The sequence below is a fragment of the Triticum urartu genome, chromosome 6A (genome assembly GCF_056163025.1).
Source record: "Triticum urartu cultivar PI428250 chromosome 6A, HENAU_Tu73, whole genome shotgun sequence".
NCBI classification, from domain to species: domain Eukaryota; kingdom Viridiplantae; phylum Streptophyta; class Magnoliopsida; order Poales; family Poaceae; genus Triticum; species Triticum urartu.
The window spans coordinates 17,515,024-17,540,717 of NC_141878.1; the positions used below are offsets into that span (position 1 = coordinate 17,515,024).

Below are 25,694 nucleotides of genomic sequence, written 5' to 3' on the forward strand. Positions count from 1 at the left end.
GAGATCGATCCTACCTGCCTAACCAACACGCAAGACATACGCACGCCTACAACGTAATATACATGGTTTATACATATACCGTGTATATATAGAGAATACAACGTTTAACACTCCCCCTCAATCACAACTATCCAAGTTGAGATTGTGCCTGAAAGCTTCTAACTGCCGCAGAGTGAGTGGCTTGGTAAAACCATCTGCTACCTGATCACCAGTAGGAATAAACCTGATATTCAATAGCTTGTCAGCCACTCGTTCGCGGACAAAATGATAATCGATCTCGATATGCTTTGTCCTGGCATGAAAAATAGGATTGGCAGATAGGTATGTAGAACCAAGATTATCGCACCAAAGTGAGGCTGCATTTGGATGATGAATACCCAATTCTGTCAACAAGTTCTGAACCCAGATTACTTCAGCAGTTGCATTAGCTAAAGTCTTATACTCTACCTCTGTGCTTGATCGAGAAACAGTGGGTTTCTTACGAGCACTCCACGAAATCAAGTTACTGCCAAGAAAAACTGCAAACCCCCCTGTGGACCTTTTGTCATCAGGACAACCTGCCCAATCCGCATTTGAAAAAGCACTTACAAGCATTGAATCTGATTTGCCAAGTCTGAGTCCATGATCCTTAATTCCTTGCGGATACCTTAGGATCCTTTTTACTGTAGTCCAATGTACAGTAGTAGGGGCATGTAAGAACTGACAAACTTTATTGACTAAATAAGAAATATCTGGTCGAGTCAATGTCAAATATTGTAAAGCTCCTACAATGCTCCTATACCTGGTGGCAGCCTCTGCGCTAAGTACCTCCCCATCATGAAGAGACAATTTTTCAGAGGTAGACAATGGTGTGGACGACGGTTTGCAACCTTTCATCCCCATCCTTTGAAGAATTTCTTGCACATACTTTCCTTGTGAAAGCACAATACCATTTGGCACAATCTTCACCTCAATCCTGAGAAAGAAATGAAGACTACCCAAGTCTTTGAGAGCAAACTCCTTATTCAAGTCCTTGAGAAAGGCCTCAACTGCTTTAGATGAGGAACTTGTAACAACAATATCATCAACATAAATGAGCATAAAAATAGTAATCCCATGACGATGGTAATAGAATAATGATGTATCACCCTTGGAAGGAAGGAAACCTAGTGACTGCAACTTCAATGACAGGCGTGAGTACCAAGCTCTAGGTGCTTGTTTCAGTCCATACAGTGCCTTATCAAGCCTACAAACATGACGTGGAAATTTTTGATTTTCATACCCAGGAGGTTGTCTCATAAACATTTCCTCTTTGAGAACACCATGCAAGAACGCGTTCTTAACATCTAGCTGTCGAATGCACCAATTTCTAGACACTGCAACTGAAAGGATCAACCGAATAGTAGCAGCCTTTACTGCAGGACTAAATGTGTCCTCGTAATCAATTTCATACCTTTGCTTGAACCCTTTGGCTACTAGGCGTGCCTTGTACCTGTCAACAGTACCATCAGATTTCCTTTTTACTTTATAGACCCACTTACAGTCAATAATGTTCCTCCCTCTAGCTGGTGGAACAAGATGCCAAGTTCTGTTTTTTATACGGGCAGCAAATTCCTCATCCATGGCCTCCTTCCATCGTGGATCACCAAGGGCTTCACTCACACTTTGTGGTTCACCTGTGGCACAAAAAGAACCCCAACGTACACAGCCATCATTGTGAAGTTTGGGTTTAATTATACCACTCTGTGATCTGGTGCGGGAGCGTTCAGGAGGAGGCGAAGCCGGGCGAGAAAGGTGCTGTTGGAGCCGATTGGATGAAGATGACACATCGGATCCAGTAGCAACAGAAGATCCGCTGGGGTGCAACTCCTGTAGAGATGCGCCGGCGCAGCCAGCCGCCTCTCCCACGCTGCCAATTGGTGCATCCAGGGACGCATCGGAGGACGCGGCCCCACCTGGGCCACGCAAAGAGGACCCAGCTGCGCCCTCCTGCAGCGGCAGCCGACCAGAGCCACGTGCGAGGGGCCCGCCTGGCCCGACCGCGGGAGCGGCCCGCTGAGCCGAGGCGTCCAGCGCCCGACCAGAGCCACGTGTGGGAGGCCCACCTGGCCCCGCTGCGGGGTCGTCCAGCCTGGGCGACGAATCGAAGGCGGGCGCGGATTCCACAGGCGATCCTCCTACGCCTGACACGGCAGATCCCGAGGGGATTCGCCTGCCGGAATCCACACGGGGATCGAAGCCGGGATCATCTATGGCTGCCCCTGTGGAGTCCGAGTCCAGCATAAAATCATAGCCGGTTTCACCTGTTGCTTCCATATTTTCCTGCACACTTTCAGCAAAGGCATTATGCGACATGGACACATGATCATTAGGTTCTTCTGCACCCCCCAGGAACAAATTGTGGAGATGGGAGAAGGTGGGAGGGAAGAAGAACAAGCTCTTTTCGGAGTTGGGCGCCGGCGTTTGGGTGAAGTTGTGCAAAAGGAAAAACTTGTTCATCGAACACTACATCTCTAGAGACATACACACGGCCAGTAGACACGTCCAAACATTTGTAGCCCTTATGAAGACTACTATACCCTATGAACACACATTGCTTAGAGCGAAATTCGAGCTTGTGTTTGTTGAAGGGGCGTAGGTTTGGCCAAACGGCACAACCAAAAATACGAAGGAAAGTGTAGTTTGGTTTTGTGCCGAACAAATGCTCTAGTGGAGTTTGATTATGAATGACTCGACTAGGGACATGATTGATAAGATAGACAGCCATGAGGAAAGCCTCATCGCAAAACTTGAGAGGCATATAGGCATGAGCGAGCAAGAAAAGGCCAACCTCCAATATGTGCCTATGTTTGCGTTCAGCGGATCCGTTCTGCTGGTGTGCATGGGGCACGACACATGGTGCATGATGCCTATGCGCTCAAAAAACGAATAGAGTTTTTGGTATTCGCCACCCCAGTCCATTTGCATAGCAAGGATTTTGCGATCAAAAAGACGTTCAACATGTTGTTGAAAGAGATGAAACTTCGCAAAAACATCAGATTTATTCTTAAGCAAGTAGATCCAACTGAACTTACTAAAATCATCAATAAAGCTAACATAGTATTTTTTTCCTGCCAACAGAGACGGGTCCAGGACCCCAAACACCTGGAAAAAACTAGCTCTAAAGGAGCTTTTGACTCACTAGTGGAACGAGCATAAGGGAGCTGATGGCTCTTGGCCATTTGAGATGAATCACACATAAGGAGGTGATCTTTTTTATTGGACACTGGAAGACTAAAATCTCAAAGAATTTTCTGGACCACCGGGAGAGCAGGGTGCCCTAGGCGTTTGTGCCATCTTGATGTAGATGGCTTGACCACACTGAGAGCTTGTCGGGTAGGTGCATCATGGCGACCAGACACGGGAAATAGGCGACCTCTACTCTTGCTTTGAAGAACGGTTCTCCGGGTGGCTCGGTTCTTAACAAAGAAAATTTCAGGGTAAACTTCGAGAAAAGCATTGTTATCTCTAATAAGTTTGTAGGCAGAAAGAAGACTCTGATCAGATTGTGGTGCATGAATGATATTGTTAAGTTTTAAGGAGCCATGAGGGGTGGTGAGAACCGAATGACCAATGTGCGCAATGTCCATACCTTGTCCACTTGCAGTATGGATTTGATCTGTGCCGGTGTAGCGGTCGCGAACGGCGAGTTTCTCCAACTCTCCGGTCATGTGGTCGGTTGCACCGGTGTCAAGGTACCAGTTCGTGTCCACCCCATAGGAGTGAACAGAATTGGCCGAGCGGTTTCCACCTCCACCTCCTCTACCTGCAGGGTTGCGAACGTTGTTGTTGAAGCCGCGGTCGAAGCGTTTCTTGCAGCGCCACTCTCCATGTCCTTCCAGCTTGCAGATCTGACACTTCTCGCAGTTACCGCGGTCACTACCTCCTTGCTGCGGCGCACCGCCGCCGCCCGGGTTGTAGCTACCCGCATTGTTGTTGTTGTTGAAGCCGCGGGCGCCACCACCACCGCCGCCACCATTGCCGCCACCGGGGCGGCTGTTGTAGTTGCCACCGCCGTGACCACCGCCCCTGGCCGCGAGGTTGGCGGAGTAGGACGCAGTCTGGGCGGCGATGCGGGCTTCTGCCAACAGCAGCAGCGAGAAGAGCTCGTTGAGGCCGATCGGCTGCTCGATAGCCGTGCGGGTGGAGATTGCAGAGACAAACCCATTGTAGTCGGGTTCGTGCAGGAGTCCTTGCAGGATGTGGTCGACGACGTCGTCCTCATCGAGTGGCTTGACGGCGGCTGCAAGCTCGTCAGCGATGCCCTTCATCTTGGTGAAGTAGGATGCAGCGGAGAGATCACCCTTGCGGTCTACTGATTTCAGACCATGGGCTGCTATGATGCCACCAAGGGCAAGCCTGAGGGCGATCTTAATCCAGCACAGCTGGAAGCTTTTGAGAAGATCGATACCCTCTTTAAAGGCCCTCTTCTGAGTGTTCTTGATGACTCCATTGTGGATTCGTATATGTCGTTTGACAACGGCAAGGACATGTGGGCTGCGCTCGAGGCCAAGTTTGGTGCCTCGGACGCCGGCAGCGAGTTGTACGTCATGGAGCAATTCTATGACTACAAGATGACTGATGAGCGCCCTGTTGTACAGCAGGCTCATGAGATACAGTCGCTCGCAAAAGAACTTGAGTACTTCAAGTGTGTGTTGCCGGACAAATTTGTTGTCGGAGGCATCATTGCCAAGCTTCCACCTTCGTGGAACAATTTTGCTACTTCCCTGAAACACAAGATACAGGAGTTTTCCGTTGCGGATCTCATTGGTACTCTTGATTTTGAAGAGAAGGCGAAAGCAAAGGACACACGTGCTCGAGTTGCTGAGGGAGGTTCTAGTGCCCACATAGTACAGAAGAAGAACTCCCAGCCCAACAAGTTCAAAAACAATAAGAACAAAACTCAGGGCAAAGGCAAGTTTGATACAAAGAACAAACCATCACATTCTACCAACTTCAAGAAGAATTCTCATAAGAAGGGGAAGGGACTTTGCCATGTCTGCGGTGATCCTAATCACTGGACTCCGAAGTGTCCTAACCGCTTTGAGGAGCGCGAACATGAGAAGAGCGGCAAGTCCGCTAATGTTGTCATCGGTGATACTGATATGAAGGAATCAGGGTACGGTATTTTCCCTACCATCCTTTCAGTATTTCAATCCCCTGATTGGTTAATTGACACCAGTGCCAATGTACATGTTTGTGCTGACGCCTCCATGTTTTCTTCTTACCAGGCAACAGGGACTTCACCCATGCTGATGGGGAACGGGTCACATGCCATCGTTCGAGGTGTTGGTACGGTCGATCTGAAGTTTACTTCGGGGAAGACTGTGCGTCTGAAGAACGTTCATCATGTGTCGTCCATCAATAAAAATCTCGTTAGCGGTTCCCGTTTATGTCAAGATGGTTTTAAGTTGGTTTTCGAATCCAATAAAGTTGTAATTTCTAAGTGTGGACAATTTGTTGGAAAAGGCTATGAGTGCGGAGGCTTATTCCGTCTATCTTTGTCAGATATTTGCACTAAAGTTATTAATAATGTTTGCCACAATAATGAGTCTGATATTTGGCATTCACGACTCTGTCATATTAACTTTGGTTGCATGACGCGGTTAGCCAATATGAATTTAATTCCGAAAATCTCTACTGTCAAAGGCTCCAAGTGCCAAGTATGTGTTCAAGCTAAGCAACCTCGCAAGTCCCATAAGACTGCAGAGGCAAGAGACTTGGCGCCACTTGAGCTTATACATTCTGATCTTTGTGAGATGAATGGCGTGTTGACAAAAGGTGGAAAGAGATACTTCATGACGTTGATTGATGACTCCACTAGATATTGTTATGTGTATCTTCTGAAATCAAAAGATGGGGCTTTGACTTTCTTTAAAAACTATAAAGCTGAGGCAGAGAACCAACTTGATCGAAAAATTAAACGGCTTAGGTCCGATCGTGGTGGAGAGTATTTTTCCAATGAATTTGATCTGTTTTGTGCGGAACATGGTATAATCCATGAGAGGACGCCTCCCTACTCACCCCAGTCAAATGGGTTAGCCGAAAGAAAGAACCGAACTCTAACTGATATGGTTAACACCATGTTAGACACTTCGGGTCTATCCAAGGAATGGTGGGGGGAGGCGCTAATGACTGCGTGTCATGTCCTAAACCGAGTTCCCACAAAGCATAAGACCATGACTCCATTTGAGGAATGGGAAAGGAAAAGGTTGAAACTCTCTTACCTACGTACTTGGGGTTGTTTGGCGAAAGTCAATATACCAATTCCCAAGAAGCGCAAGCTTGGACCAAAAACCGTGGATTGTGTTCTTCTGGGCTATGCTTTTCATAGCATCGGCTATAGATTTTTGATAATAAAATCTGAGGTATCCGACATGCATGTTGGTACGATTATGGAATCAAATGATGCAACTTTCTTTGAGGACATATTTCCTATGAAGGATATGTCGAGTTCATCAAATCAGGAGATACCTACTCCATCTAGTGAGGAATTCACTGTAATTCCTGAACCCACCATTGCGATGGAACACGTTGAGAATCCTGTTGAGGGTAACAATGGAACTCCTATGAGGAGTAAGAGACAGAGGACTGCAAAGTCTTTTGGTGATGATTTCATTGTGTACCTCGTGGATGACACACCCAGGACTATTTCAGAAGCCTATGCATCTCCTGATGCTGACTATTGGAAGGAAGCTGTACGTAGCGAGATGGATTCCATCTTAGCTAACGGTACCTGGGAGATCACTGACCGTCCTTATGGGTGCAAACCTGTAGGATGTAAGTGGGTGTTCAAGAAGAAGTTTAGACCTGATGGTACGATTGAAAAGTACAAGGCACGGCTTGTGGCCAAGGGTTATACCCAGAAAGAAGGTGAAGACTTCTTTGATACTTACTCACCCGTGGCTAGACTGACCACAATTCGGGTGCTACTATCACTGGCTGCCTCACATGGTCTTCTCGTTCATCAAATGGACGTTAAGACGGCTTTCCTCAATGGAGAGTTGAAGGAGGAAATTTACATGGATCAGCCAGATGGTTTTGTAGTACCTGGTCAAGAAAGAAAGGTGTGCAAGTTATTAAAGTCTTTATATGGCCTTAAACAAGCTCCTAAGGAGTGGCATGAGAAGTTCGAAAGAACATTAACTATTGCTGGCTTTGTAGTAAACGATGGTGACAAGTGCGTGTACTATCTCTATGGTGGGGGCGAAGGAGTTATTCTTTGTCTGTATGTCGATGACATATTGATCTTTGGAACCAAACTTGATTTAATCAAGGAGGTTAAGGATTTCTTATCTCGCTGTTTTGAGATGAAGGATCTAGGAGTAGCTGATGTTATCTTAAACATCAAGCTGTTGAGAGATGAGAATGGTGGGATCACACAGCTTCAGTCTCATTATGTGGAAAAGGTCTTGAGTCGTTTTGGGTATAGCGACTGCACGCCTTCTCCAACTCCATATGATGCTAGTGTGTTGCTTCGAAAGAATCGACGGATTGCTAGAGATCAACTGAGGTATTCTCAGATTATTGGCTCGCTTATGTATTTGGCGAGTGCCACGAGGCCTGACATCTCTTTTGCTGTGAGCAAGCTGAGTCGGTTTGTGTCAAAACCGGGAGATGATCATTGGCATGCGCTTAAGAGAGTTATGCGCTATTTGAAAGGCACCGCGAGCTATGGGATTCACTACACCGGGTATCCAAGGGTACTGGAGGGTTATAGTGACTCAAACTGGATATCTGATGCTGATGAGATTAAGGCCACAAGTGGTTATGTTTTTACACTTGGTGGTGGCGCTGTTTCCTGGAAGTCTTGCAAGCAGACCATCTTAACGAGGTCAACTATGGAAGCAGAACTCACAGCATTAGACACTGCCACTGTTGAAGCAGAGTGGCTTCGTGAACTCTTGATGGACTTACCTATGGTTGAAAAACCGATACCCCCTATCCTGATGAACTGTGATAATCAAGCTGTGATCATCAAGATAAACGGTTCTAAGGACAATATGAAGTCCTCAAGGCATGTGAAGAGGAGACTAAAATCTGTCAGAAAATTGAGGAACTCCAAAGTTATTACGTTGGATTATATCCAAACGTTAAAAAACTTGGCAGATCCCTTCACAAAGGGTCTATCACGTAATGTGATAGATAATGCATCGATGGAGATGGGTTTGAGACCCACCGCATGAGTTGTCCATAGTGGTAAACCACTCTATGTGATCGGAGATCCCGTGAAGTAGAAGTGGGAGACAAGCTGTTGGTCAGCTGGGAGGAGAGTATCCCTATATTAATTATCCCACTCCGTGAAGATGCAATACTCTCCTGATCTGCATGACAGGTTGATACTTATCTTAATGTGTTACAAGTGGCTTATTCGGGTAAGCAGAGATGTTGTCCTGCAGAACATCTTCTGAGGAACACACCTATATGAATTTGACTGTTAACGTCGCAGTCTGTGAGAATTGGGTGTTCTCTAATAAATTTATGAAAGGCCCTGGAGTATGACGTATATGCTCCACCCGCGGGGAAGCCTTGCGGCAGCCCAGTATCGGTCAAGAATTTGTGTGAAACTAGTTTCACAGAAAACTTGTAGTTCAAGGCATAGTCCACTATTTAAGTTGTGATCTAGTGTAGCATAAATTTCTAAGTGGAAGTTCAACTTCACAGTCTCCACTAAGCACCGATATATAAAACAATGTTTTGGAACTAAATGATGAGATGTGCCAATGAGACTTTGTGGGGGATTGTTGAAATTTTGCTAGTAGGCCTTTGGCCCAAAGCCCAACTAAAATTCTGAAATTCTCTTACCCCATTCATGCACACATGTGAGTGGAGTGAGTCAGGCTAAAGTTTAGTCCCACCCCGGAAGTTGAGAGAGTTGCACCTTTTTATAAGGTGAGCTCTTCTACCACTTGTATGAGTATGAGAAGAGGAGACCTACACGCGCGCTCCTCCTCCTCGCTCGCCTCGCCACGCCACGCCTCGTCACGACGCGCCGCGGGTTGCGGGATTGAGCCGAGCCGAGCCGCCGCCGCTTCGTATGGTTTCTCACCACCGTTCCAGATCATTGCGCCGCCAAGCAAGTCTTCTCCATCCCTCCTTCCGGCGTGCACCGCGAGAAGGGACAGCAGGCCTCCGGAACCCCGCCTCTCGTGATCCTGTACGAGAGAGGGGCGATCAGGTTTTTGGGGAGCGCACTCGCGCGACTGCTGGCAGCGACGACTTCGCGAACGACGACTTCTTCCCCGACCTCGACCTCGTCCTCGACGACATGGGCGACAACGTCAACGCCGGCGGTGCTGCACCCGCTGCACCGTATGTGATTCTATCCTTCCTGTTCGAGATCGTGATAGAATTCATGCTTCTAATATGTGCCCTAGATGTGATATGTTCATCTGCTATGCTAGTTCGCATGATTAGTTTAATCTCTGCTGCTGTGGTCATGATTTATCTTCTATTTATTCGGATTAAATCTTGTAGTAATTTGCTCATATTTCCAACAACGTTGTCCTTAATTAGAAGGATCTTGGCAGCGTACACAGCCTGATGCATGGTGATGAAGCCATTGCCTTAGATGTACCTTGATGCCAACGTAAAAGCTTAGCCTGCCGAGGATCTTGAAGAGCATGAGCATCTCCTGCTTGAACCGATCAACATCGCCTTGATGAGCGCTTATAATCAGCAAATCATTGGCATATAATCCAACCATTAGCAAGGCTGTCTCTCCACGGACAGAGACAGCGTGCTCGGATTTGTTAGGCAATAAGCCACCGCGGGCTCGGATGCGTGCGTGCGTGTGCGCGCGCGCTGGGCGCATCAGGTCCGGCCCGTGGCAGGCTCGGGTGTGTGCGTGTGTGCCCGAGGGAGCATGCGTGTGTGCATGGGTTAGTTGGCGAAAGACTAGGGAGAGGTGACCATGTCGGGCATAGGAATCGGCCGCGGCGACCGTGTGCGTGCGCGACGGGCGCACGGGACGTGGCAAGTGGGTGAGAGGGTGCGTCGGAGCGCAGCCTAGCATGTCAGTGCGTGTGGGTATAAAACCCCACCCTCTCTTATGTATTCATTACCTAGATTAAGTTCATGCTCGAGGAACGCAGACTTTACGTCCATGTGGTGCACCTCCCACCCATGACTCGCGGCGAGAGCAATCAGCAGGCGGGCAGACTCCAAGCGCGCCACCGGTGCAAATACTTCATCAAAGTCCACCCCGGCACGTTGCACGTAGCCTTTGGCGACGAGGCTGGCTTTCTGCCGCACTACTTCTCCGGCAGCGTTCTTTTTTACTTTGAAGACCCACTTCAATCCGATCGGCTAGTGTCCTGTAGGGAGGTTAGTTAGAGACCATGTCGCGTTCTCCTTGATGGAGCCCATTTTCTTGAGCGTCGCACGGCGCCATCTGTCAGACGGCTCCGCCTCCGCGAAGTTAACCAGCTCGTCGCCGACCGCCGGGTAGAGTTTCTCAGCCTCCAACTCCACCTCGCCAGTGATGTCAAACAGGTTCGTAAGCATTCTATAGCGACGAGGCGTCTCTGGGCAGTGCTGGTGAGGCGTCTGGTGGTGGAGTGAAAAACTCTACACCTCCCGAAGCTGAAGCTGGAGAGGCGTAGACTGGCCTGGATACCATCTGCGGCATGGGTGTGGGTGTGGTCACCAGCATGGCCGGCATGCCATGTCGCCGCTCCTAGCTCATGTGTAGGTGCCAGCACACCCGGAACCAAGTACTCCACCGTGAGGCTGTTGTCGACGTCGTCGTACGTATCGGCGCCCCAGTTCCAGCTCTGCTCTTCGTCGAAGATGACGTCCCTCATCACGTACACGTGCTCAAATACATCGTACGTCTTCCCGCCGTCTTCATACACAAATACACTTGTAGTTAATTGATAACTGCAGCGGAAATAAGTAATCTCAGCACCACATCATGTATTAATTTAAGGATCGTTGCTTAGTACGGAAGAAAACATATGCAGCAGCATATATGGAGGCAGAAAATGTTACTCAGCAGGCAAGACACTCCTCAGCCTAGTGTCTTATGGTAGGAGTAAGTTTCTGGACAGCACCAAGTATCAACAAACAGACACTAAATTTTTACGTGGAAAACCCCTCAACTTGAGGGGGAAAAACCACGAGCTGAAGCCACCCAAATCCTCTTCCATTATTATCCAGCGGCGGAGCCAGCGTACAAGGGTTGGGTTCAAATGAACCCAACGGATTTTACTCGGTACGTGCATGTAGGTGCATACTTAGTTGAGGTGAACCCAATAAAAAATTGTAACTGAACCCATCAACGAAAAGGTTGTCACATGAGCGACTAAACAAAGGCCCAAAAGTGAACAGCCCATCAGAAGTCCTGGACTCCTTGCCGTAATTAATCACCGTGATTAGTCACCTACGCGGCCGCACGCCTCGTCTTCTTTTCCTTTTCCAATTCACATCGGATCTCTCTAGCCTGTTCGTGTTCCTGCTGCCTCATCGCGAGCGAGACGCCGCCTCTCGGGCGGCCGCATTTGAGGTAATTAGATTACATTGCCTCATCTCATCTCTCTTATGTATGTTTTAATTGCCTCATCTCTATAGTTGTAGCCTAATTGCCCAGTGCCATAGTGATTTTTTGCCCTAGTTTTTTTTAAATTTTTTCTCCATGGACTTTCATTGATCTAGGCTATGCAGCGGTATTTTTCGAAGAAAACTCGGTCACTAGATCGAGAGAATGATGCAGGCACATCAAGGTCACCCATTAGACGTAGGCTAAGTGCACCAAATAGTACTGCAGCTGGTCTTTCGAAGGCTACTATTCATACAGAAATTAAGTTAGATGAGTTGCCTTATGATCCGGCTGAACGGAAGAGAATTTCAGAGTACACAATAAATCCAAAGAAGCAAGATGAGATTAGGCGCATATATTTAACGAGGGGACCTTACAGGCCACCGTCTAATTTTGATTACCCGCAGAGGGAGATTGGAGATACTCAACGGAGATTTAATCCAGATTGGTTTAATGATTATGGTCGTTGGCTTGAGTATAGTGACAAAGTGCATAAGGCCTTCTGTTTGTGCTGCTACCTTTTCAGAGATTACAATGAAGGACAAGCCGGGAGTGATGCATTTGCTATTAACGGTTGGAACGGTTGGAACAAGAAAAGCAGACTTGATACTCATGAGGATAAGGGTAATGTTAATAGCTTTCATAATGTGGCAGTAAAAAGATGTGATGCTTTGATGAATCAAGAACAGTCAATTCATGTTGCTATGGATAAGCAAACTGATCTTACAAAAAAGCAAAATCGAATCCGTCTTAATGCTTTCATTGATTCGGTGAGATACTTGTTGCATCAAGGCTTAGCATTCCGAGGCCATGACGAATCAGAGGAGTCACAAAATAAGGGAAATTTTCAAGAGTTGGTAGATACTTTGGCAAACCAAAATGAAGCTATACGGAATGTAGTTCTTAAGAATGCTCCAAAAAACTGTAAGTGGGTATGTGGAGATATTCAAAAGGAAATTGCAAATTATTTTTGCAAAGGTAACATTAAATTTTAGTGCCTATTATTTATGTTTTCTTACAAGAAAAATGTTGTCTAATGAGTTAATTATCTTTTGTGCAGATAACTTTAGATTCTATTATTGAAGAAATTGGAGGTGACGTATTCAGTTTGTTGATTGATGAGGTTGCTGATGTGTCGGACAAAGAGCAAATGGCAGTTGTTTTGAGATATCTTAGCAAGCGTGGATTTATCATTGAAAGGTTAGTTGGGATTGAACATGTGAAGGAAACATCAGCAACTTGTCTCAAGGCCACTCTTTAAAAATTATTCACGAAAATTGGATTAAGCATAAATCAGGTCAGAGGCCAATGTTATGATGGGGCTATCAACATGCGTGGTGAGTTTAATGGCTTAAAAGCAAAGATTATGCAAGAGAATAAGTCAGCATATTATGTGCATTGTTTTGCTCACCAGCTCCAGTTGGTTATTGTGGCAGTATCAAAGAAGCATGACGATGTTGCAGATTTTTTCTATATGATCTCCGTTTTATTCAATGTGGTTGGAGCTTCTTGCAAAAGAAAGGATATGATTAGAGAGAAACATCGAGAGGAGGTAATAAAAGCCATAGGCTGTGGGCAGATTACCACTGGCACAGGGTTAAATCAGGAACAAACTCTTCAAAGAGCCGGTGACACACGTTGGGGCTCACACTACAGGACCCTTTCAAGTCTATTGAAATTGTTCCCATCAGTTATGTCTGTTCTGAAATATGTTGAGAAGGAAGGCAAAAGTGATAAGAAATGTCAGGCACGTGGTCTTGTAGCATATTTTGAGGCATTTGATTTTGTTTTCTATTTGCACATGATGTTGCATATATTGGGAAATGCAAATACTTTGTCACAGTCTTTACAAAGGAAGGATCAAGACATCTTGAATGCCATCTCATGTGTGAAGTCAACAAGAAATGAGCTGCAAGAACTAAGGGATAATGGATGGGCCTCACTTCTTGAGAAGACATATTCATTTTGTGAAGAGCATCACATTGAGAATGCAAATATGCAGGAGCAATATGTTAATCGGCACAAACCACGGCAAAAAACCAATAAGACAAACCTTCAACATTACCGAATTGAGTGTCTTAATTCTGTTATTGATTGGCAGCTTCAAGAGTTTGATGACCGCTTCAATGAGGTAAATTTTGCATTGCTTGGGCGCATGGCTTCTTTCAACCCCAAAGACTCTTTTGCTGCTTTCAACTTGGACAGCTTAGTGAAGCTAGCCGAGTTTTATCCAAATGACTTTGATTCAAGAAAAATGGATGATCTTGGTCCTGAACTTCGCACTTACATTGACAATGTGCGAGCAGATGAAAGGTTTGCCAATTTGGATGGAATTGCCGATCTTGCTAAATTAATGGTGCAAACAAATAAGCATGTTATGTTTCCTTTGGTCTATCATCTTTTAAAGCTAGTATTGATATTGCCAGTTGCCACAGCATCAGTGGAGAGATGCTTTTCAGCTATGAATGTTGTCAAGAAAAAATTGCGCTACAAAATGGGTGATCAGTTCATGAGCGATTGCCTAATTTGCTATGTGGAGAAAGATATATTTTCCACAGTTACCAATGATGCAGTATTTAATATTTTTAAGGCGATGAAAGATCGAAAGGGGACACTCTAAAATGTGAGTACCTTTACAAGATTCTTTTGCTTGATAATACTTAATCTAAACTTGTCAAACTAACTTGTCATTTTTTCAATGTGCCAGGAAGATGAGAAGCTACATCTGAAGCTATAAAGTTATTTATGTAAACAAATGATTTTGTAGTTTTTTTGAACCGGTATGTCTTGCACTCTTTAGTTTTTAATGCAACACGACGTGTGATATGTGATACCATATTTCTATTCATTATACTGTTTTTGGGTGCTATAATTTTGTAGTAAGATAATTTAAACTTAGACTTTACACTTCGCATACTAGTACCAAGTTCTGACATCTAGTCATGGAGTGAACCCAACGGCCAAATTTTCTGGCTCCGCCCCTGCTATTATCAAATGTGGGATACAACAAGTTCTTCTCTAGAAAGCACTAGAGGATCTCATACATCAAGATTTCTAAATCTTGGATGAACACAACAAGATTTGGGGGTTCAAGAACTAGGGATTGGAACAATCTCACCAAAGATGGTGGAACCGAAGCTTGAAGGAGACAAGGTAGTGGATCTGGACCATCACAACCTTGGGGAGGAGCTCCCTTGCTTCTTCCTTCAATCTTCCTCTTCTTCCCTTGCTCTCTTGGTTTTCTCTCTTCTTCTCTCTTGGAGGATGAACTGATTTTCGTCACTCTTGGTGGTGGCTGCTGGATGGAGGGTAAAGCATCCCCATCCACTCATGTGCAAATTCCAAAATGACCCTAGGTCATAACCCTAATGGGTAGTGGGCTCATGCACCTCTTTGAGCTGCCTAAAAGGCCTCAAATGGTCATCTCCTCACAGCCCACATGAGGAGGATATCCCAACAAATCTCCCCCTCCGACTCATGAGGGGGGCACCGACATGCCCTCTACCTTGCAACATACTTGTAGCTTCTCATTTGGCAATATCTTGGTCATCATATCCGAACCATTGTCGTCGGTATGGATCTTCTTATGTTTCAGCAACTTGGAACTCACAACATATCGAATCCAATGGTACCTCACATCAATGTGCTTGGTTCGAGAGTGATAACTTGAATTCTTGGCAAGATGAATAGCACTCTGACTGTCACAAAACAGAACATACTTCTCTTGCTTCATGCCGAGCTCTTGCAAGAAGTTCTTCATCCACAAAACTTCCTTGCCGGCATCAACTGCTGCAATGTACTCAGCTTTTGTAGTTGATGTAGAAACACATTTCTGCAATCTTGATTGCCATGACACTGCTCCCCCTGCATAAGTTATCAGGTATCCGGATGTGGACTTCCTACGATCCTTGTCACCTGCGTAATCTGCATCTGTATAGCCCTGCAATACAGGATCACCATTTCCAAAGCATAGACAAGATGTAGAAGTACCCTTGAGATACCGGAGAATCCACTTCACTGCTTCCTAGTGAGCTTTACCTGGATTTGTCATGAACCGGCTAACAACTCCAACTGCATAGGCAATGTCAGCCCTAGTACATACCATGGCATACATCAAACTGCCCACAGCAAATTGGTAAGGTACTTTCCTCATTTCTTCTTTCTCCTTCTTGCTTGCAGGACGTTGTTTTGAATTCAGTTTGTGATGGCCTGCAAGCGGAGAGATAACAGATTTTGCATCTTTCATATTGAACCTTTCAAGTACCTTCTCAATATATCTTTCCTGTGAGAGCCAAAGCAGCTTCTTTGATCTATCACGGGAGATCTTCATGCCAAGTATTTGCTTAGCAGGTCCTAAATCCTTCATGGCAAATGATTTACTCAATGCCTTCTTGAGGAGAGCAATCCTCTTTATGCCATTTCCAACAATCAGCATATCATCAACATACAACAAGAGAATAATGAAGTCACCCTCGGCGTACCTCTTCGTAAAGACACAGTGATCAGGTTGTGCTTTATGGTAACCAAGCCTAGTCATAAAAGACTCAAACTTATTGTACCACTGCCGAGGAGCTTGCTTCAAGCCATACAAGCTCTTCTTCAATTTGCAAACTAAGTGCTCCTTGCCCGCAACCATAAATCCCTCTGGCTGCTCCATGTATATCTCCTCCTCTAGGTCATCATGTAAGAATGCAGTCTTCACATCAAGTTGTTCAATTTCCAAGTCCATGGTGGCAGCCATGCCAAGCACAACTCGGATCGAAGACATCTTGACCACTGGAGAGAGTATCTCACTATAATCAATTCCTTTTTTCTGACTGAATCCTTCCACAACCAATCTGGCCTTGTACCTTGGATGTGAGGTGTTTTCTTCAGTCTTCACTCTGTACACCCACTTGTTCTTGAGTGCTTTCTTGCCTTTTGGCGGTTTCACCAACTCAAAAGTATCATTTTCATACAGGGAATTCATCTCATCCTGCATGGCTTCTGACCATTCTTCCTTGTTCTCATCAGACACTGCCTCCTCATAGCATGAGGGCTCACCTGCATCTGTCATCAACACATATTGATGTGGTGGATATTTAGAAGAAGGAATGTGACCTCTTTCACTTCTTCTTTGCTGCTGCACTCGTGGTGAATCAGGTGGATTTTCGTTGGCATCATCATTACCAACTTCATCATCATCATCACTTGATGGATGCTCGCCACTTTGACTTGTACTGCCTTGATCAGTTGCATCTCCACTGTCTTCAGTGTCATCATCTCCCCCATGATTGTCATGCACGAGAGGAGGACGGATTGGATCCATGTCAACCTGAGGTGTGTTGGTCAGTGGCTTCTCTGGTTTCCCAATATCTTTTATTGTTTCATCTTCAATGAACACCACATCTCGGCTTCTCACAATCTTCCTATTTACTGGATCCTACAACCTGTAGCCAAACTCTTCACTTGGTTGGCTGAGGTAGATGCACTGCTTTGTCTTGCTATTAAGCTTGGATCTCTCGTCCCTTGGAACATGTACAAATGCCCTGCAACCAAAGACCTTCAAGTGCTTGTATGATACCTCCTTCCCTGACCAAACTCTCTGAGGAATATCACCCGCAAGAGGAACTGAGGGAGATAGGTTAACCACATATATAGCATTCATCAATGCTTCAGCCCAAAATGAATTAGGTAAATGAGCATGAGAGAGCATAGCTGTGACCCTCTCTGTGAGTGTCCTATTCATTCTCTCTGCAAGACCATTGAGCTGAGGTGTCTTTGGTGGACTCTTCTCAAGCCTGATGCCAACATTTCTGCAATACCTTTCAAAAGGACCTCGATATTCACCACCATTGTCTGATCTCACGTACTTCAATTTCCTGCCGGTTTCTCTTTCGACCTTGGCATGGAACTCCTTGAAGGCTTCAAGCGTCTGGTATTTGTGTTTCAACACATACACAAAAACTTTTCTAGAATGGTCATCAATAAAAGTCACAAAGTATAATGCTCCACCATGAGATTTTTCAGTCATGGAGCAAACATCAGTGTGCACAATATCAAGAACATTTTCTGCACGATGTGGAGGGAGTGTACGGAATGCAACCCTATGTTGTTTGCCAGCAAAACAATGTGCACAGAGTTTCAAGGATATACCTTTCAACTCAGGGAGGTACTCCATGCGAGCAAGAGCATGCATGCCCTTCTCACTCATATGTCCAAGCCTCTTGTGCCACAATTCAACTGAAGTGTCTTTTTCAGCAACATTCAACACCTCATTGCACAACTTAGTTTTAGTCACATAGAGATTACCTTGCTTACTTCCTCGAGCCAAAATCAAAGAGCCTTTGGTGAGCTTCCACTTTCCTTCACCAAAATAACTAGGATGTTTGATATCATCAAGCTTGCCCACTAACAACAAATTCAGCCTTATGTCGGGAACATGCCTCACATCATCAAGCACCAATCTGCAACGTGTGTTTGTTTCAATACATATAGAGCTCTTGCCAACAATTGCTGATGAACCACTATTTCCCATCCTCACTTGGCCAGTAACACCACTAGTGTAAGATGTGAAATACTCCTTGTGTGATGTGATGTGGAAGGACGCACCTGAATCCACAACCCAACTCATGGCATCATCACGAACGGCACTATAGCAATCTTCATCTTCAATGACTAGATAGTCCTCATCTGTTGCGGTCATGGCTGAACTGCTCTCAGCCTTTTGCTCGGTTTTCTTTGTGAGTTTCCCCTCTGCAAGCTCTCTTTTATACTTCCTGCACTCGCTCTTTATGTGTCCCGGATTTCCACAATGAAAGCAAGTAATATCTTTTCACTGTTTTGACTTTGATCTCCCCCTGGATTTATTTTTGCCTTGCTGAAATCTAGTATTGATGCGTCCACGGTTCTCATTCTTCCCATGGGTTTCAGCCACATACGCATCAGAAGAAGAGGCATCACCCTTTTCCTTCTTTCTGGCTTCTTCATTCAGCATACTGTTCTTCACCATCTCCAAAGTCAGCTTCCCATCCGGAGCTGAATTGCTAAGTGACACAACAAGCGTGTTCCAACTATCAGGCATGGAACTCAGCAGCAATAATGCTTGCACCTCATCCTCGAAGTTGATCTTCATGGCTGAAAGTTGATTTATATGGCATTGGAAGACATTTAAGTGTTCAATCACACTTGTGCCATCTCGGTACTCAAGCTTTGCAAGTCTTTTGATCACCGAGGCTTTGTTCATTGATGTCTTCCTCTCATACATAGACTCCAACTTCTGCCACATCTCATAAGCATTTGTGTCATTTGCAACATGGTGGAAAATATTGTGGTTGATGTACAACCGAATCATACCTACTGCCTTTCTATGCAACACTCTCCATTCTTCTTTGATGACACATGTGGGTATCTTGTCTTTCACAATTGGCTCATACAAATCCTTGCAATAAAGGATGTCTTCCATCATGGGCTTCCATAATGAGTAATTGGAAGAATCAAGTTTTATCATGCCACTTGTAGTAGCGCTTTCTTCCAAAGCTATTGTGAGCAGCACTTCCAGCAACAATCAAGCAACTGTGATTTGCAACCTTCTAAGCAACCAAGGCTCTGATACCACTCTGTTGGGAATTAGCACACAAATGCACTTGTGGTTAATTGATAACTGCAGCAGAAACAAGTAATCTCAGCACCACATCATGTACTAATTCAAGGATCGTTGCTTAGCACGGAAGGAAACATATGCAGCAGCATATATGGAGGCAGAAAATGTTACTCAGCAGGCAAGACACTCCTCAGTCTAGTGTCTTGTGGTAGGAGTAAGTTTCTGGACAGCACCAAGCATCAGCAAAGAGACACCAGATTTTTACGTGGAAAACCCCTCAACTGGAGGGGGGAAAACCACGGGCCGAAGCCACCCAAATCCTCTTCCACTATTATCAAATGTGGGATACAACAAGTTCTTCTCTAGAAAGCACTAGAGGATCTCATACATCAAGATTTATCTTGGATGAACACAACAAGATTTGGGGGTTCAAGAACTAGGGATTGGAACAATCTCACCAAAGATGGTGGAACCGAAGCTTGAAGGAGACAAGGTAGTGGATCTGGACCATCACAACCTTGGGGAGGAGCTCCCTTGCTTCTTCCTTCAATCTTCCTCTTCTTCCCTTGCTCTCTTGGTTTTCTCTCTTCTTCTCTCTTGGAGGATGAACTGATTTTCGTCACTCTTGGTGGTGGCTACCGGATGGAGGGTAAAGCATCCCCATCCACTCATGTGCAAATTCCAAAATGACCCTAGGTCATAACCCTAATGGGTAGTGGGCTCATGCACCTCTTTGGGCTGCCTAAAAGGCCTCAAATGGTCATCTCCTCACAGCCCACATGAGGAGGATATCCCAACACCTCATACCCAAGAAACACCATCATCAAGCTTCTTGGCATGTGGCTTTGTGATATTCATGTGCGCGACATAACCGAAGACCCGCGGGAAGTGGACGTGCGGCTTCTCCTCATCCATGTTAGCCCGTCGAACATTTTCTTCGGTGAGCGGCTCAAGAGAAAAATGGCCGTAGCGACTGCCTCTCCCCAGAAACACGACAGCATTGACATGGATTTAAGCATACTCTGGACCAAGGAGATGATCATCTAGTTCTGCCACCCCAATGTCGTTTTGCTGTGGCGAGTACAACACATAGAGTTTCCGCTTGGCACCCGTTTCCACACAATAGGCCACAAAGTCATTGTAGTCGAACTCGTCGCCTAGGTCGGTGCGCAGGGCGCGGAGCTTCTTCTTCTTCTTCTACTCAACTTCGATGCCAACCTTGAATCTACGGATGGCCGTCGCGGCTTCATCTTTTGCCTCGAGCATCGGCAGCCACATGAAGAGGTTGCGATCATCGACGAGGTGGAGAAACATCTTTTTCCCACTGGGTATCGGTGGCGTGACCAGGCCGCAAAAATCAGCATGTACCAGGTCCAGCACCTTTGGATCACGCCACTTCGCCTCCTTGGAAAATGGTGTATGGCGCTGCTTACCGGCGAGGCATGCGTCACACAATTGATCCACCTAAGAAATGTGCAGCAGGCTGCGAACTATATCGTGGGACGCGAGCTTGCGCAAAGCATGAAAGTTTAGATGCCCTAAGCGGGCATGCCACCTCTCGGATTCCTCTGCGCGGTGCGGGGCGTAGCAGATGGGCTGCACAGATCTATGTGGAGTGTGTAGAGGCAGTTAATTAGCACTGCGGTGTACCTAAGCCAGCACCTTACGACGAGGATCATGGATTATGGGAACTCCATCGCAGATCCCGATCTTGCAGCCGTGTTTAATTACCTTGTGGTTTCCTATCCGGTTAAAAGTTTCTAGACCTCCATTTATAGGGTGAGTTGTCTGTGCTTTGCATTGCAAGCGATTAGGAACACGAGAAGACAAGTAACAATACTTGGAGGTATAGTAAAGCAACTCTTAGCACAAGATTTGTTGCTCACTTGTCATCTTTGATCATCAAACTCCATAAAAATATATTGCAGTTGTTGTCTTAACAACTAAAATGCATGACTGAATCTTGTCGTTTTGGATTAACAATTGGATTGTTGCAGATATTGTGTTAGTGGACAAGCTTATTGTCCACGACTTGGAAACATGCGTCTGGGTTGTACGAATTAAGATTCAAAGCACAAATATCTGTTCTTCTAGTTTGACGGACATTTGTTAGCCACTAGGACGAGAACTCCATCTCAATTACGGCCTTTTTGATTTGATGCACTTGGAAAACTTGTGGAGCTTCATTAGGGGTAAGGGGGCCAATGCCCCCCCCCCCAAAAAAAAAGGGTGCGGCTCAACCTATACATGACCTCCGAAGACCTGTAGATTGAGTGTGGGTTTCGGGCTCGAGCTACGTGCCACCCTTTATCTGTATCGTTCATTGCAGATTCCTCTCCCTCGAGACTTCAACCATCATTACTATACCAACTACACTTGTTGTTGGCGGCACCTCTCGCAGCGCCGCTCTTCTTCTACCCTCACAACTCTCTTGTGGTTTCTCTTTATCTTCTTCTCTCAAGAAAACACTCTCTCTCTCTCTCTCTCTCTCTCTCTCTCACACACACACACACACACACACACATGCACACACACGCCTAGGATGAAACCAACCACTAGCTTTGCCAAGTGGCTCTCCTCCTTGGTGACACAAGTACATGGTCACTATCCAGCGACCTATGCGAGGAATAGGACACACCACAGATAGGTGAGTGTCTTGAGACGATGATTGTACTCAGTATGATAATTGCAACCAATATGCCAGACAAACGCGTAGAGGAATCACACATTGGTCGGCTCATGTTGCCAATTTTCCCTTCCTGCCCTTCTGTTCACTTCTTTGGTTCTTTTATGATTTTTATTCCTGGTTCTTTTTGCTAGAATTTTCTTTCATTTTGGTTTTCTGTTGTCGTTTTTCTAGAGATTGTATTTCTCCTTTTATATGTTTTATTTCCTTTTCAATTCTTTTTTTCTTCTATTTTTAGATATATTCCATATATATATTAAATGTCTATGAATTTCAGAAAGTGTCCATGAAATTAAAACAATGTTCTCATATTTTAGCACACGAAGAATAGTTTTTCAAATACATGGTGAGCAGTTTTCAATACGCGAAGATTTTTTTAATACTTCCTCCGTAAACTAATATAAGAGCGTTTAGATCACTATTTTAGTATTCTAAACGCTCTTATATTAGTTTACAGAGGGAGTACTTGACAAGAAACTAATATAAATGCAATATTAAAAAATTCATGCGTTTTCAAATTTTGCGCATGGAGTTTTAAAAAAATGTTCTTAAATAGCGAACCAAAAATAAAGGAACTCTTTTTTTCTGCAGGGAGAAAAAAAAAAGAAACTCACAAAACCAGTTTCTACGAGCTGTGGAGTGTGATAACAGTGCGCTAGGAGCATATGAACAGATGTGCAACATTACTTTTTTGACCTGGTTCTTAAACAATTTTCCTATGATTATCCCAAATTCCATCTTTCATGTATACGCCGTAGCAGTCATAAACCGTGGCCTAGATAGTGCGCACGATCCGGGAGACGTAGAAAAAAGTCTGGCCAGGCAGTGGCGAAGCTACAAATAAAATGTTGGGCGGGCCACCGAGCACAATTGTTTTTCAAATTCTGAACCATATATGTATACTATTTCAATGCCGAACAGTGCTACGAAATCGCAAACCGTTATTAGACCGTAAACAACGCCTTTGCACACTATAATAATCTGTAAATAACAAGATATTTGGTGGATTATAATCTGTATATAATAACAAGATATAGTATTTAGTTGTTGTGAACTTTTTTGTTTCTCCTAGAGAGCTAGAACGTTTTTTTTTCGAGACAATCCTGGAGAGGCACAACTTGTCCATATCGTTCTCTGTCTCATCGGCCCATCTGAGCTTGCGGCCCACGCCAGGGATCCGAAGATTATACCCTAATAAGAAAACAAAACAAAAGGAAAAAAATAATCCCAATCCGAGCCCCCCTCCCTCCCGCCGCCGCCGCCGCCATGTCCCGCTTCGTGCGGCGCTTCGCCGGCATCCCGTGGCGCCAGATCGCCGGGGAGGCCTTCTCCGTCGGCCTGCTAACGGCGCAGGGCCTCTGCGCCGTCCACGTCGTCAGCGAGCACGTCCTCGGCGTCGCCTTCGTACGCGCCCTCTCCCTCCCCCTCCCCCTCCCCCTCCCTCTCTCTCTGACGTGCTCTCACCCTTGGCGTTGCAGCCGCGGGGCCCCAGCATGCTGCCGGCGCTCAACATGGCGGGGGACGTGCTGCTGACCGACAAGGTGAGCCCGCGGCGCGGGTGGGTGGGGCCGGGGGACGTCGTGCTCCTCCTCTCGCCGGAGGACCCGCGCAAGATCGTCGCCAAGCGCGTGCTCGGGATGGAGGGCGACGAGGTCACCTACCCCGTCGACGCCGGCAACAGCGATGCCACCAAGACCGTCGTGGTGAGTTGAGAGTACCGGATTGAATTGGATTTCAGATTTCCAGGCTTATGTCCTCTAGATTTGACAGACTCTTGATTTCAGATTTCCTAGATTTATGGCAACTCTGGTATCTGATCAGTATCAGAAACGGTGCCACCGAGTTGCTGATGGTATTTTTGGATGCCTGATGAATTGTGTAATTTTAGGTACCACAAGGTCATATTTGGGTGCAGGGTGACAATATCTATTCATCTAATGACTCGAGGCAGTTCGGACCGGTGCCTTACGGTCTCGTAAAAGGGAAGATGTCCTATCGGGTATGTCGAGTAACCGACTTCTCTGTTTTGCTTCCTCGTTAGCTTAGTAAAAAAACCTGATGAAGCTTTGGTGTGCTTCTGTACCCTGTTGTAAGATTTATATCTACAGTTTAACTCGATTTGGCGTCTGTCTAAATATGTAACTAGTGATGGTTTTGAACTTCAATTTTTTGAGTAACCGATTTTAAACTGCAGCTGTCATGTTATATCTTCATTATATGCTGTGAATGTTAGGGAAATTAATGGTAACATAATATTTTATTGGCCAAAACAGAGTTTCAGGTGCTTCAGTGTCTTTGTATACTTCGAGGTTTAATTACTATGGTCTGCAATATTCACCAAATTTGACTAATGATTATCATGTACAGCAGACATGTGCTGACTCAATATTATGAAATACCTACTGTTGCTCTAGGCCCAACATAATGCACAGTTGGGTGATTGAGTGCTCTGCTTTTGGTTGATTTAGTGGCACTAAAGAAATTCTCATTCTAGTTACGTGCGGGGGACAGCATTGCCCTTAATAATATCACAACCGTTCTTTGATACTGTAAAGTTTACCAGGAATACTGAAGTCTGCTTAGATTTTTTTAGACACCAGGCGCCTCTGTCTATTAGGCCTTTTTCTAAGCTGGACAGTTGTACAGTCAAAATTACCAGGATAAAATCAGAGATTAAATGAGTGTTGGTTTTAACTGAGAAATTTTGTTTTATCAGTTAATAATGTTATTTAGCTACTGCATTGTCTTGCTGATAATCGTTTTCACACACTTGATATCAAATTATATGTGTAAATTCATTTGAATCTCGTAAGCGATAAAATTCATTTTGCATCAGCTGGTAGTTGGAACAATGTTTAGTGTTTACTCACTCAATGTGGGCTGGGGCCTATCTTGCTTTTATTTACTACTAGTACTACTTGTTTATGTTAGCAATTAGCAAATCTAAGATTTAGGGTCTAATTCCAGGTCCAGCAACTAATTTGTTAAAATGCATTAACCAAATGTGAAATGCGACAGCATCTCCATGAGTATTGGGGGCCATCCTCCTTGGAGTCTTGTCACTCAGTTTTTTCTTGCTGGTCAGTATTGACAGGGTTTTTTGTTCTCAGATTTGGCCACCGTCAAGGATTGGTGCAATTGATTCAAAAGAGTAGGACACAGGTAAATTGAATTCTTGTTACCTACTATTTTTTCAAAATTCCCGATCATCCCTTTTCTGCACGTTAATTTACCTTTTGCCATTTTTCCACAACCATCCAAGTCAGAGTATAAGCGACAGTTCATATGATGCAACCAGGCCCTGCATTTGTTGGTGCACATTTGATAATTCACAATTTTGGTCCTTGCCCCCCAGAAGCCCCGTTCAGCGAATCTATGGCATGATTCAATTGCTGTGTCTCATGTCGTAACTTATGTTCTGTGATGCTTGTAAAGTGAACTAACCTGATGAAACTACAAGTTCCGGGCATGGCTGATGAGCTATCGTCTTGATGTTGAGATTGTATTAAACTTGTCATTCTCCTGGACCAAAGCGTGATCAGTTGTGCATTGTAACATTTGCTTATTGTTAAGGCCGTTTTAAGTGAAAGGAATTGTGTTATCGGTGAGTGTTATGGATGAGTGATTATTCAAGTTCAAGCCATTTCAGCATAACTAAGTTGCTTTGGAAGAAAAAAGACCAGTGGGCAAGCTGTGTATGGCGGTGCGTGTCAGATTCCTTTGCCTATTGCATATAGCGGAACATGGTAAAATTCCGTATTGCATTTTTCAGGCTGTGTGAAGCATCGTCTGTTCTAATTTGTTAAATATTTGTATTTAAAATCTGCAACACATGTATACTTAATCACTCCTTGGTAACCTAGTGAGAT

General features: G+C 45.1%; 1 protein-coding gene and 1 pseudogene across 3 annotated transcripts; both read left to right on the forward strand.

Annotated features, from left to right (window-relative positions):
- The first annotated feature begins 12,695 nt into the window (after positions 1–12,695).
- Positions 12,696–14,177, forward strand: LOC147963273 (uncharacterized; annotated as a pseudogene).
- Positions 14,178–23,034: 8,857 nt separating this feature from the next.
- Positions 23,035–25,426, forward strand: LOC125527289 (mitochondrial ATP-independent inner membrane protease subunit 1a). 3 transcript variants are annotated; one of them, XM_048691820.2, is made up of 5 exons: positions 23,035–23,229; positions 23,304–23,528; positions 23,714–23,824; positions 24,936–24,987; positions 25,088–25,426. In XM_048691820.2, the coding sequence occupies exons 1-4, from the start codon at positions 23,092–23,094 to the stop codon at positions 24,978–24,980; spliced, it is 519 nt and encodes a 172-aa protein (XP_048547777.1). In that variant the 5' UTR covers positions 23,035–23,091; the 3' UTR covers positions 24,981–24,987; positions 25,088–25,426. The 3 variants fall into 3 exon arrangements, with proteins under 3 accessions (XP_048547777.1, XP_048547776.1, XP_048547778.1); XM_048691819.2 differs by having other exon boundaries at positions 25,092–25,426; XM_048691821.2 differs by having other exon boundaries at positions 25,124–25,426.
- The last annotated feature ends 268 nt before the right edge of the window (positions 25,427–25,694 follow it).